Here is a 14,290-nt window from a genome sequence, read left to right as displayed (position 1 = left end):
CACCAGTAATTATCCATGTATCCTGATTGCACATTCCATCAATTTCAGAAGCTAGTAAAAATCTTCAATTTCTTCATCTTTGGCCTCCGTGGTTGGTTTTTAAATTTGAATAATAGTCGTTACTAACTGGTCTTCCTTGTAGACATACGGATATTATCCTATCACTGGCAGCATTTTACTTCAGGATAGATCTTGAAATGTTCATTCACATACAACCCTGTAATTTTGTGTAATGAAATCATCGAAGTTGCATGTAAATGAAATCAAGTCAACAAATAATTATTGAGAACTACTATGTTTTAGGTGCTTGGGATAAATCAGCAAAAAAGATTAAGAATCTTTCCTTAGCTAATAAAGAAAACAGACAATAAATAACTTAAAAGTAAATATATCATGTGGTATATTGGATGGTCAGAGTCATGTTAAAGAACACATTAGTTAAGAGAAGGGATTAGCAGTACCAGTGGAAGAGCAGGCAAACTGTACTATTAAATGGGTGATCAGGGTGAGTTGTTGAGATGTAAATTGGACCACAGACTTGAAGAAGGTGAGTATTAGAAGTGGGATCTCTGGGGAAGAGCATTCCAGGCAAAGAAAAAGACTAGAAGCAATAACCCTAAGACAAGGTGGTTAGAGCAGAGTGAGGAAGCAAGAGGAAAGTGCAGTAGGAGAAGAATTTATTCATGGTGTAATAGGTAGCAGGAAACCCTGGTTGTGTAGTAGTTTGGCTGCTAACCAAAAGGTCAGCAGTTCGAATCTGCCAGGTGCTCCCTGGAAACTCTATTGGGCAGTTCTACTCTGCCCTATAGGGTCGCTATGAGTTGGAGTCGACTCGACGGCAGTGGGCTTTTTTTTTTTTTTTAATAGGCAGCAGATTAGGTAGGGTCTTCTAAGCTACCGTAAAGACTCTGGCTTTTATTCAGTGAAATAGGGATAGACTTTTGAACAAAAGAATGACACGATCTGACCTTAGCTGGTATGCTGACAGGCAAAGATAGAAATGTGGAGATGATAATTTCGATGAGGGTGAAAGTAACCTAGTTGGAGAGAAGTAGTCAGATTCTGGGTATGTTTTAAAAGTTGAGAGACTGTGTATGGGGTATAAGAAAACAGTAAAGATTCTTAGCCTAAGCAACCATCAGGAAAGGATGTGATGAAATAAGCTAGTAAAGGAGGTAGGCAGAGCATTTTGGGGGTTGGGGATGAGATAAGGAGACCTTTTGGACATGTTAAGTTTGAGATGTCTCACAGACAGCCAAATGGAAATGCTGAGTAGGCTGTTACATAAAAAGAGACTAGAATTTGGAAGAGAAGTGTCGGTTGGAAATAGAAATTTTTGAGTCATCTGCATATAGATGACTGTATGAGACTAAAGTTGCTCACAAAGGGAGTGAGTATAGATAGGGAAGAGGGTCCAAGGATTAATTAAAATCACGAGGCTGGGAAAAAGAAATCAGGACCTAAGATTGGGAAGAAATAAATAGAAAGAAAAACCTAGAGTATATGATATCCTCGAAAGCTAAATGAAAGAGTGGTATTAAGGAAGACGGAGTGATCACCTGTATCAAACGTACTGACAGGTCAAGTAAGATGAGGTCTCAGATTGACTACTGGATTTAGCAATGTAAAGCTCATTGGTGACCTTGATGAGAACAGTTTCAGTAAGATGGGAATGGGGTACAAAAGCCTGACCATAGGGGGACTAAAAGCAAATGGGAGGGTAGGAACTGGAGACAGTGAATGCAGACAAATATTTTCAGAGTTCTGCTATGAAGGAAATAAAAAAGGGGGCAGTTATTGGTGGGGCAACTGGAGCCAAGGAAAGCTAAAAGAACAAAACAGAGATTTCATCTGCTGTCCACCAGAGAAAAGAAAGAGTAAGGAATTTGACTCTGGCCAAGTTAATGACCGGCTGAAACACACATACAAAAAAAATCAATACTTCTCAGGAGAACACAACAGAACTGAGTCTCTACAATATATCATTTAAAATGTCTATGATATAATCCAAAATTACTAGACAAGGAAAATGTAACTCATTAGACATTAAAATTCACAGTGAAAGATTTTTAAAAGTTATTATAATTACCCTCAATGGTATAAAAGAAAATCTGTTCAATTAGATGGTGCATGGCTACAACCAATGACTGCCCTGACAGGGAACATAACAGAGAAACCCTGAGGGAGCAAGAGAGCAGTGGGATGCAGATCCCAAATTTTCATAAAAAGACCAGACTTAATGGTCTGACCGAGACTAGAAGGACCCTGGTGGTCATAGTCCCCAGACCTTCTGTTAGCCCAAGACAGGAACCATTCCCAAAGCCAACTCTCCAGACAGGGACTGGACTGGACAATGGGATGGAAAATGATAATGGTGAGGAATGAGCTTCTTGGATCAAGTAGACACATGAGACTATGCTGGCATCTCCTGTCTGGGGGGAAGATGAGAGGGCAGAGGGAAAGAGTGTGCTGTCTCATTAGGGAGGAGAACAATTAGGAATATATAGCAAGGTGTATATAAATTTTTGTTTATGAGAGACTGACCTGATTTGTAAACTTTCACCTAAAGCACAATAAAAATTAAAAAAAAAAACAACTGTTCAATAGAAAACAAGAAATCTCAGAGAAATTAAAAGCTATAAAGAAGGACCAAATGGAAAATTAAAAAATAAAAATACAAGATCTGAAATTTTAAAATTCACTGGATGGATTCCACAGCATACTGGAGATGACAAACAAGTTAGTGAGCCTGAAGATAGGTCAATGGAAAGTGCTATCTCTGAAATTTAAAAAACTGGAAAAAATAATAGAGCCTCAGTGATCTGTGGGATAATATCAAACGGTCTAAAATATGTGTGAATGGAGTCTCACAAGGTGAGAAAAGAGAAACGGAACAGAAAAAAAGTTGAAGGAATAACTGGCCAGATTTTCCCCAAATTTGGTTAAAAAAAAAAAAAAATCCCACAGATTAAAAAATTCAACAAGCCCAATAAATCCCAAGCAGAATAAACAAAAGAAAAGCATTCCTAAACCTAAAATGCAGATTGTTCAGTGAAAAAAACTACTCTGCACAGACAACATACTATACGATTCCAATTATGACATTCTGGAAAGACAAAACTGTAAAGATCAGTGGTTTCCCAAGGTCCAGGGGAGGGGATAAGCATGAACAGGTATAGCATAGGGGACATTTGGGGAGTGAAACTATTCTATATAATATTGTAATGGTGGATACATGATATCTGTCAAAATCCACAGAATTGTATAATACAAACAGTACACCTTAAAGAACCTATGGACTTTAGTTAGTAATAATATACCTACTCCTCACATACCGACTGTGATGGATTGAATTATATCCCCCCCTAAAATATGTGTTATCAATATGGTTGGGCCATGATTCCCAGTATTGTGTGGTTGTCTTCCATTTTGTGATTGTAATTCTACGTTGAGAGGATTACTCTCACTCAGGTCACTTCCCCATACAAGGTAAAGGGAGTTTCCCTGGGGTGTGGTCTGTAACACCTGTTATCTTTCAAGAGATAAAAGGAAAGGGAAGCAAGCAGAGAGTTGGGCACCTCATACCAAGAAAGGAACACCAGGAGCAGAATGCATCCTTTGGAAATGGGGTCCCTGTGCCTGAGAAGATTCTCGACCAGGAGAAGACTGAGGACAAGGACCTTCCTCCAGAGCCCACAGACAAAGAAAGCCTTCCCCTGGAGCTGATGCCCTGAATTTGGACTTGTAACCTACTACACTGCAGGAAAGTAAATTTCTCTTTGTTAAAGGCATCCACTTGGGGTATTTCTGTTTTGACGGCACTAAATGACTAAGACACCAACTATCTCATTATCCAATATTTTGCATTAACAACGATAGTAAAAAATCTACTATCCAACTATTCTTTGCATTAATGATGTGCATCTGGCAGTAACAAATGCCGAGGTGTGAGGTAAGAATAGCGCTGGCTATGATGGTTAAGGTTATATGTCAACATAGCTGGCCCATGATTCTTAGGGGTTTGGCAGTTATATAATGATACAATTTGGCAGTTATGTAATGATGCAGTCATCCTCCATTTTGTGATCTGATACGGTCATCCTCCATTTTTTCACAATACCGCTTTTCACAAAATGACCTGGTCTTTGGAACTCAACCACGTCAGTAAGTGAGGACTGCGTATATATTTATATAGGTTCATCAACTGTAACAAATGTACCACATTAGTGCAAGATATTAATAACAGGAGAAACTATGAGGGGTTTGAGGGGGGTATATGGAAACTCTCTGCACGTTCTGTTCAATTTTCTATAAACCTAAAACTGTTCTAAAAACAGTCTTTTTATTAAAAAAAAGAAAGAAAAGAAAAGCACACCTAGGTATACCATAGTTAAAAGGCTGAAAACCAAAGACAAAGAGTAAAAGGAGCTAGAGAAAAATACACACAGAGGAACAATAATATAAATTACAGTAGTCACCTCTTATCTGCCTGGATACCTGAAACCATGGATAGCACCAAACCCTATATATACTATGTTTTGTCCTATACATACATGTGCATGATAGAGTTTAATTCATAAATTGGGTACAATAAGAAATTAACAATAACTAATAATAATAGAACAATTATAACAATATACTGTAATAAAAGCTATTTGAACGTGGTCCTTGGGTGGGATGGAGCGAAGACAGTACAACATTTCGTTACATTTTCAGACTGTGGTTGATCGCGGGTTACTGAAACAGAGGAAAGTGAAACTGTGAAAGGGGGCGGGGGCTACTGTAATGCTGATTTCTCATCAAAAACAATGGAAGCCTGAAGACTGTGGAGTGACATATTTAAAGTGCTGCAGGGAGGGTCGGGGATCTGGGGACCATTGTTTCAGGAGATATCTAGGTCAATTGGCATAATAGAGTTTATTAAGAAAATGTTCTGCATCCCACTTTGGTGACTGGTGTCCAGGGACTTAAAAGGTAGCAAGCTGCCATCTAAAATTCATCAACTGGTTCCAACCCACCTGGAGCAAAGGAGAATGAAGAATGCCAAAGACATGAGGAACATATGAGCCCAAGAGACAGAAAGGGCCACATAAACCTGAGACTCCATTAGCCTGAGACCAGAAGAATTAGATGGTGCCTGGCTGCCACCAATGACTGCCCTGACAGGGAACAAAGCAGACAGTACCTGATAGAACAGGAGAAAAGTAGAGCACAGAATTCAAATTCTAGTAAAACTACCAGACTTAATGGTCTGACTGAGACTGGAGGGACCCCAGAGGTCACGGCCCCTGGACTCTCTGTTAGCCCAAAACTGAAACCATTCCCAACTCTTCAGACAAAGATTACACTGTACTATAGACATAAAAAGATACTGGTGAGGACCGTGCTTCTTAGCTCAAGTAGACACATGAGACTAAGTGTCCAGAGGCGAGATGAGAAGACAAAGGGGAACAGAAGCTGGTTGAATGGACCTAGGAAATACAGGGTGGAAAGGAGGAGTTTGCTGTCACATTACAGGGAGAGCAACTAGGGTCACATAAAAATGTGTGTTTAAGTTTTTGTAGGAAAAACTGACTTAACAGTAAACTTTCACATTATTATGCTTTTAGTGCAGGTGAAATAAAGACTTTTTAGGTTAAAAAAAAAAACCTAACAGAATGTCTTTAGCAGATCTGTATTGAAAGAAATCCTAAAACAAATTCTTCAGACTGAAGGTAAATGATACCAGATAAAAACCTGAATCGTCAGGAGAAAATGAGGGGTAACAAAAATGGAAAATACGTGGGTAAATATAAAACACATTTTTTTCCTCTGAATATATTTAAAATACACATGGCTGTTTAAAGATCTGATGGTTATATAATAAATCAGTCTCAAAAATGATTTTTCCTTTGTTATTCTCCCCATCCCTCACATTTATATAAAAGTATAGTACCTGTTTCAGTTTCAAAAAGAAATTTTCAGTAGTACTACGTTTGCTGAAGGGCCAGAATAATCTTTCATTAGGTGAGCAAACGCGGACTTTTGTCTCTAGGAGAAATCGAACCGGCTCCTGTACTTCTGTTATTACTAAGTCAACAGCTGTGGTCATAAACAGTACTTTATCTAGAGAAAAAGATAGAAGCAGCAAATAAAAAAGACTGAAATAGTCTTGTTCATGTAATTAACATAAAAGTGATTACTTTTATTACAAACTTGAAGCTATCTTAAGGTAAACCATCACTGAATAAAAATATAAAATAAATCACTATTTAAAGAAAATAATTTTCTGTATCAGAAATTATTTTCTTGGGTAGACTCTTAGACGCAGAATGTGTGACAGCGGTATATATTTGAAGGCTTATGAAATATGCTGTCTTTTTCCAAAAGTGGCATATGGTTTCTTTATCCCACCCTCATCAACACTGGAAATTCTCAATGTTTAAAGTCTTGGTTGAAAATGGTATCTTACATTTTTTAATCTTCTGATTACCATTAAGGTCAATTTTCCCTCATATTTATCAAATCACTTCTGTGAACTATTATCCATTTATCCACACTGTTATTAATAATAAGAAAAAAATGTGGGGGGCATAAATACTCAATAACAGGCACTAACTAAGCAAATAATGATACATCTGCAGGACGAAATACTATGCAGCCATTAAATGACATTCAGGAAGAGCACAAAAATATCTTGAAAAAGGTTCTTTACGCATAGAATAGCTCTGAAAAGCTATGCAAACAGCTGGTAATGGTGGTTTCTTTGGGGGAGGGGCCCTGGGGAGTATGATTGACTTACTTTCCCTCTATACTCTTCTGAACCTTCTGAATTCTTAACCATGTGCACATGTTTTACCTCTCCATAAAAATAAATTCATAAATGTGCAAATAAACGAAAAGGAAGAAGAGGGAAGGAAAAAATGGAGAGAGAAAAATAAGTAAGTGAAAACGATACTTTGCTTACAGGTCAAATTTATTAATAAATTCAAAGACCTATTTAAATTCCTTGGTTTCATCAAATTTAGGTAAGTAGTGAATACTGGTCAAACAGTGGTCTTAGGATCTAAGTATCTTCTTGGGGCTAAAATTTCTGTTCACGATGTCAGCAATCTGAATATTATCAGAAATGAATGCCACACTTGTGTAAGTCAGCACCTTTAGGAGTTTCTTCATTTACGACTTGAAAATGTGGAGATTTTGGATTCCAGCTCCCAGTAATAACATAGGACTTTCCATCTGAGCTCTTGCCCATAGATTCCTAAAGAAAAAGAGTAACAACAAATCTTAATACCAAAGTGAATGAATAACAGCCAACCCCCATTTTGCTACCTTTAAAAAATACTGTTGTAAGAGCTGCAAAAAGATAAGAATGTGAAAGATTAGGTCTTCCTTAAAAGTAAAAGTGCATGTGAGTGATTACAGTTCGAATTAAAAATGTGCCAATTATTTATGCAATTGTCCTTGAAAAATTTCATAAAGTAAATGCTTTTAAATCAAACTGTACAAATATTAGGGAAATTCACTACCTAAATCGTATGCTGAATTCTTCTGTCAAGTGAATAATCACATCATTTTTAGTTGTGCAAATGAAAATTTTTATATAATAGGAGTAAGACTAATACTGCCTACCATTTGTAAAGCACATCACAGCTTGCAAACAATTCTCTCATAAATTTCTTCCTCTGATTTTCCTGTCAACCCTATGCGATCAATAAAGAAAAATTATTACCACCACTGTACAGTCAAGAAGCCAAGACTGGACTAAGCAGGTTACTTATCCAACGTCAAAATAGTAAATAGCAAGTCAGGAATAAGGAAGCTCCCTTATCTTTGCATACTGCTTTATAGCTTATAAGAACACATTAATAAACATGTTTTTATATCAGATTCAGATGAGATAAAGTGAGATGACCTTTATTGAGAAAACAGTACATAATTTTCCAATAAAAAGCAATTCTTACCAAATCTAACAAGTGCATGTCGCTATTTCGTACATCTTTTCCTGGGCTCAGAAGAAGGCCAAAACACCTGTAAAAGAAGAACTAACATTAATTTGGAGAAAAGATAACACAAAAGAACTTTTAAACTAGGTCACTTAAAAAAAAAATATTACTGAAGGAAAAGGACAATTAGAATTATTAATAAATTATAATCCTTACTGCTTTATAGTAATTGAGATAACTAAAGTCAGCACACTAATTAAACATTTATAAACGCTACTTCAAAGTCATTGAAAACTGGGAAGACCCTCAACAAGATGGATTGACACAGTGGCTGCAACAATGAGCTCAAGTGTAACAACAAATCGTAAGAATGGCGCAGGACTGAGCAGTGTTTCCTTCCGTTGTACACGGGGTCACTACGAGCCGGAATCTCCTCCACGACACCTAACGACAACATTTCAAAGTGGATGAAGCCTTCATCCCCTTATTAATAAAAAGAATTCTCTAAGGAACGAAACAATTTGCAAACACATTTCTGGATACAGTATATGACTTCATCATCCAAAAAAAAAACCCAGTGCCGTCGAGTCGATTCCGACTCATAGTGACCCTATAGGACAGAGTAGAACTGCCCCACAGAGTTTCCAAGGAGCGCCTGGCGGATTTCATTAGACTGATAAAACCAAAATTGATATTTAAGCTAAACTTACTACAAATGCTCACCTTTCAATAGCAAGTTCCTTATTAGTTGTTTGCTGCACATAGATGACAATTTTCTTATCAATTCCTTGGCGTAGTTTAAAGCATTGTCTGTCCTTATCTTTGGGAACTGCACTGTAGACCAACATGTTTCATTAATTTCACACAATATTTCCTTGCAATATGTTCTAGAATAATTTTTTTAAGCAAAGACCTCAGATCTCTGATTCTTTTCTGTGCCTGGTTTTCAAATAATAATATAAGGAATCATTACCTGCCTCATGATGTGATAATATTCTATAACTAATCTTACTGCATTTAATCCACTAAGGCATTTATAGAAGCTAGAAAAACCACTTCTATGCCTCCTTAAATGTGGCTTGTGTCTTCCCTCCTTTGTTGCTGTGAAAATTAAATTAGGTATCTGTGAAGGACCTAGCAAGGCATCTAACACAGAGACACTCAAAAAAGGAAAAAAAAAAGCTTCCTTTACATGTGGTTACCAGTTTTTACAAATAAGACAGTAGCCATATCTGTTTACGTATACAATGAAGAAAAATATCCTTAAACATAGATCCTTTGAATTTCAATACAAGGTGCCTTTAAAAAATAACAGAGATAAGGAAGATATACCCAACATCAAGCTGCTACCTAATGGTTATTATCCATAAGCAGTGATAACCTTATCACCATGTAATAATTACATACCTGTATAATAAGTAGAAACCCTGGTGGCATAGTGGTTAAAAGCTACAGTTGCTAACCAAGAGTGTCAGTTCGAATCCACCTGGCGCTCCCTGGAAACCACACGGGGCAGTTATAGTCTGTCCTATAGGGTCACTATGAGTCGGAATCGACAGCAACAGGTTCGGTTTTCTTGTGTGTGTAATAAGTATAAAAATAATACTAGCGATATTGTTAATAAACATTAGCTTAATAAAAAAGTTGAAAATATTCTTAAAATGCCAGTTTACCAAAATAATCCCCTAGTCTCCCACACACCACTTTCTCTAGCTTCTTTATTCTTCAAGGCAAACATCTGCCTGTGGCAGTCAGCCAATATGCAGCCAATCTAAATTATGTTTTATTCTTGTTCAACTTTAAAGTAATGGTAACAGAACAATTAGTAGGAACTATAAATGGCTATATAAAACTCTGAGTACCTATACAAACTAAAATGTAGCACTGAATAGTTTGAAGTCTATCAGCACTTATACAGTAACCAATTCAAAAACATTTTGTAACATTTAGATTAGAAAATCAAAGAATATTAACAAAGTAGTCCAGAAACGACAAACATTTTCAAAGAAAACTTTTGCATACCTAATTATTAAATAACTGTGGTTGACAGAATTTCACCAATAAGGAGAAAGACGGGTCTCAATTTTCAACTTAAACGCATTACAGGTACACTGGTTTTTACGTTATGTGGACACTAAAGTATAAATAAGTGATCCTGAAGTATAATCTCATCTCTCAGCAGTATTTAATGCAATAAAAACAACGGATATAAAGTTGTTTCTGGTGTCCTGAGTCTGAAGGGCAAGGAAAAGCTGCATTAACAGGAAGCAGAGTGGAGAATGTAATCAGGGGAAATTCATTTACTGAATGTCAGGGGGTCCAGACTGTATTTCCAGTCTTGTCACTAGCTCAGTGAACGTATCCAAGCAGGGTATTTAATATTTAATTTCCGCTGTACAGATCAAGGTCCAGGCTTAACTTCCCTGGGTTTCTTTGTATCTATAAAATAAGTACAATATCAACCATCTATCTCATAAGGTTGTTTGGTGGATTAAATGAGGCCAAAAAAAAAAAAAAAAAAGCTTTTTAGATAGTATGTAAAGGCAAAAGCTCATCTTTCTAAAGGATAAATTGAGAGGCAGGTTTATATTTACAACAACACGAGAATTGTACTTCTTCAGGAATGAAGAGCATTAACTCCTCCCATAATGCTTTGTCTCTATTTTGATGTTACGGTAAAGCCACAATTTATCTTGTACTGTGGTCAATTACATATACATGTATCTCTTGGATAGGTGGTAAATCATACCAGTACACCATCATATTTTAACCATTCTATTCTGTTCACCATTTATTTCCACTTTTTAAGTTCACTGTTGTATAGCGTTAAGAAGACCATGTTGATAACCCCTGGGCTGCCTCAATGATTATTTCTGTGAAATATTTAATGACTATTCCCAGACATATTATAGAATTACTTGATAAAAGAAATCGCATTTGACAAAGAAGTTCAAATCTGACAAAGAAAGGCATACTTTTCAGTGAGTTTCATCACTGTATTAGATTAACACAAAACTATCTGAAACGCATTTTATTATAAACTGCAAATTTAGTAAGACCACACAACAAAAAGAGAACAAAGCCCTAACAAATGTGAAAAACAAATCTAACCATCCAAAGATTTTCTGTAAAAAGCATTTCCTTGATGTAAGGGTAAATGCAACAGGGATGTTTGTGACCACTTACACTGAAGGTACCTGATCTCAGACGGGAGGACCCTAGTGTTTCTCCTCCAAGATCTCAGAAATCTTTCCTATTCATAACTGGAATTTATAGAGTAGACCCACATAAATACCTTTGGTAAAACAAAATAAAATTTTAAGAAACTATTTTGTTTCTTAAAAAGGAAAAAAAAAAATCTTAAAAAGATTACTGATTGTCTCTTATACTTTGCAGGGAAAGAGTACACAAACTGTAGGAAGAAGTATCTCCGTGTTGCTGTGAGAACAGAATAGTATTTAATGACAGGATTTAGCGCAATGCCTCATACTTCAGTGCTCGAATCAAAGTGGAAGCTGCAATGTATACTAAGTTGGCCACCAGATGGCAAGACAATTCCAAAGTCTCTAAAGGGAGACCCAAAGTTATTTTTCTAACAAATGAACCAATCACTGTGCTTTTAAATTTAAAAGCAAAATACTAGAAATCATTCATATTTTGATGTAGTTTTACTTCATCCATTTTTATAAGGTTGCTGTGAGATGGAATCAACTCAACAGCAATGGGTTTTGTTTGGTTTGGTTTGGCTTATGAGGTACTTTTGGAGGAAAGAGATTGCTATACACAACTATCCATTATGGTCCCAAGCAGTACTCATTTTGTGATATCACAATCATAAAATTTTAGAGTTTGAAAGGATTTTAAAGTCTAGCCATCTCATTTAACAAACAAGGAAATCACCAGGAGATGTAATGAGACTTAGAAAAGGTCACCCAGTTAATAAGAGCAATAATTAAACTAAAGCTTAGATTTCAATTCCAGGGTTCTTTCCACTAAAGAAGTTTTACTTAAAAACCAAAACCAGTTATTTCCATCTATCTATGGAAGGTTAGACTTCAGGCCCAGGCCTCATTTCTCCTCTCCCAATGTGTTCTATTAAATGTTCATGTAAAACTTGATTTCAACAGTCTTAAGTTCTTTAGATCATGAAAACAACAAAACAAAATCCAGCTACAAATCCAACTGACATAGCTTCTGCCATATTTTATAACAACAATCAACCAGATATTTTGAATCGCACTGAAAGAATGTGGTAATATAACAAAATTCTCCATGTGAATGAATTTTTTACTGTGTTAAAACTGTTTAAACCTTGCCTCTACAAATTTGCCTATTTCTTTTCCTTTATCACTTACATTAAAAACCTCTCTGCCTTTATCACTTACATTTAAAAAGCTCTTTTCCTTTATCACCTACATTAAAAAACTATCTATAAAAGCAATAGAATACAGAAGTTATGTAATCTGACCTAGAGTTTCCCTTGAACCACAGGTAATATATCATGTTAATATAAATACAAATTAATAAGATAAGATACCCTACCTAAAATAACCTTTACCATCATCTTCTTTTATTTCTAAAGACACAGAGAAGGTAAAGATGTCACTGTCAGGAGTCTGGAGTGCAGCAGCGGCTGAAAGTGGGGTCTGCTTGGCAGAACGGCGGAAGGCAGTGGCAAAACTGTAAAGTATCCGGCTTACCTAAAGTCACGTACAATCAGATATGTTAGGAAACGAACCATTAACAGGCTGGAAGGTTACCTACTTTGATGGAGGTTGGAGGGGCGCAAGGGACACTGATTACTAATCTCTCCCCCTCTCTTTCTTTTGGTAAATTATCTAATAGAAACTAGATAATAATAACCACAGTAACAGGCCTATAAAGCAAGCTACACTTAAAATGGCCAGAGGAGTTTAAAAAAAACAAACAATAGTAAACACTTGAAATCTAACTGAAAAAATGGTTTCCTAAATTGTCAGAAACTATCTAAACATACTTATAATAATATAAATAGCCCTAACAAAGTCAGCTCTAAAAGAATGGTTTGCAAAGGTATTATTGTTGGAACAAGGATGCCTATCTTACCCAATCAAGAAGCAGTCAACTGGTGCCCTCTAACACTCTTAGCAACAACAAGGTTCTGCTTAACCAGATTTTTACTTTATTTATACTGAGGCCCATCAGGCTGGAATCAGTAAAGTATTAACAGAGAATTTCATTTGGCTGATGAGTGACCATAATACTGTAATCACTTCAACCTGGTGGGGGCATTGATGAAATTTCGCTTGTAGGCAGTTTTCTTTTACGGACTTACAGCTTCTTGTATTTCACACCGGAAGACGTGTATTCTGAAGAGCTCTGCATTGTAATGACTCTCAGTGAAAGCAAAACAGTCGCTCTCAGGAGTTCCATCATGTCCTCTGACACAAAAGAGAATTTTGTAGATAGGGTAGTTTGCTATCTCAGTGTTTGTCTGAGGATCTAAGAGTCTGTTTAAAAAAGAATATATAAAGAGATTCACAGGCATTACAAGCAATATGCACTATAGCCAGAATAGGAAACAAAACTCATCTTTCTTGCAAGAAAATCATATAAACCATTTTTAGTATGCTAATCATATTAATCCTAAGTCTTGATAAATAAGTCTCATATGGATTTCTTACATTATTGATTATCTAAATCCAAGGTACTAAAAGCTATATAATCCCAGGTTTTGGGAAAGCAAGCAGAAAGGTAAAAGCAAATCAGGAACATACAGTTCTTACACACTCTGCAACTAAATAAAGATTAGACCAATGGGTAGACTATCAAAATAGGTAATCATGCAGTGCTTCTCACTATCTTTGAAAAGAATGACCTAATCTGCACTATTATTAAAAACAAAAAAAACTGATGTTCTTTCTCACAGTGAAACATTTTTTGATTCAAGGCAAATAATGGGAAGAACCAAACCAAAATCCAAACCCATTGCTGTGGAGTCTATTCCAACTCACAGCGACCCTATGGGACAGAGTAGAGCTGCCCCATAGTTTCCAAGGAGCGTCTGGTGGATTCGAACTGCCAACCTTTTGGTTAACAGCCGTAGTAGCACTTAACCACTAGGCCACCAGGGTTTCAAAAGGGAGAGGGGTTGTACAAAATGTTAATTCCTCCAAAAAAAAAAAAAAAAGATTATTACTAAAATCAAAAGAATACCATGCATTCAAAATCAAAAGGATGTCATTAATTTGAAAATCTCTTCATACAACAAATACTTCTGTGATACCTACATGCCAGTCTCTATTCTGGGCACTGAAGACAAAACCGTAAAAGGCCTGAAAAGAACTATGCAATTTCAACACTGCATGGACAGAGCCACTGATGGT

General features: G+C 36.3%; 1 protein-coding gene across 9 annotated transcripts in view; it reads right to left on the bottom strand.

Annotated features, from left to right (window-relative positions):
• RABGAP1 (RAB GTPase activating protein 1) overlaps positions 1–14,290 on the bottom strand; it is a 176,176-nt gene that overhangs the window by 111,947 nt on the left and 49,939 nt on the right. For all 9 annotated transcript variants that reach the window (XR_007518774.1, XM_049896827.1, XM_049896823.1 and 6 more), the window contains 6 exons: positions 13,240–13,414; positions 12,468–12,625; positions 8,649–8,759; positions 7,944–8,010; positions 7,138–7,240; positions 5,936–6,105 (listed from right to left, as the gene is read on the bottom strand). Coding sequence is in view for 8 of the 9 variants with exons in the window: in XM_049896827.1 (XP_049752784.1) it covers positions 5,936–6,105; positions 7,138–7,240; positions 7,944–8,010; positions 8,649–8,759; positions 12,468–12,625; positions 13,240–13,414 (784 nt within the window). In the remaining variant the exon portion in view is untranslated. The remainder of the gene's footprint in view (positions 1–5,935; positions 6,106–7,137; positions 7,241–7,943; positions 8,011–8,648; positions 8,760–12,467; positions 12,626–13,239; positions 13,415–14,290) is intronic.

Source organism: Elephas maximus, chromosome 9 (genome assembly GCF_024166365.1).
Source record: "Elephas maximus indicus isolate mEleMax1 chromosome 9, mEleMax1 primary haplotype, whole genome shotgun sequence".
NCBI lineage: Eukaryota > Metazoa > Chordata > Mammalia > Proboscidea > Elephantidae > Elephas > Elephas maximus.
The sequence above is the reverse complement of the archived record's forward strand: the minus strand, read 5'-3'. Positions and strand labels throughout refer to the sequence as shown.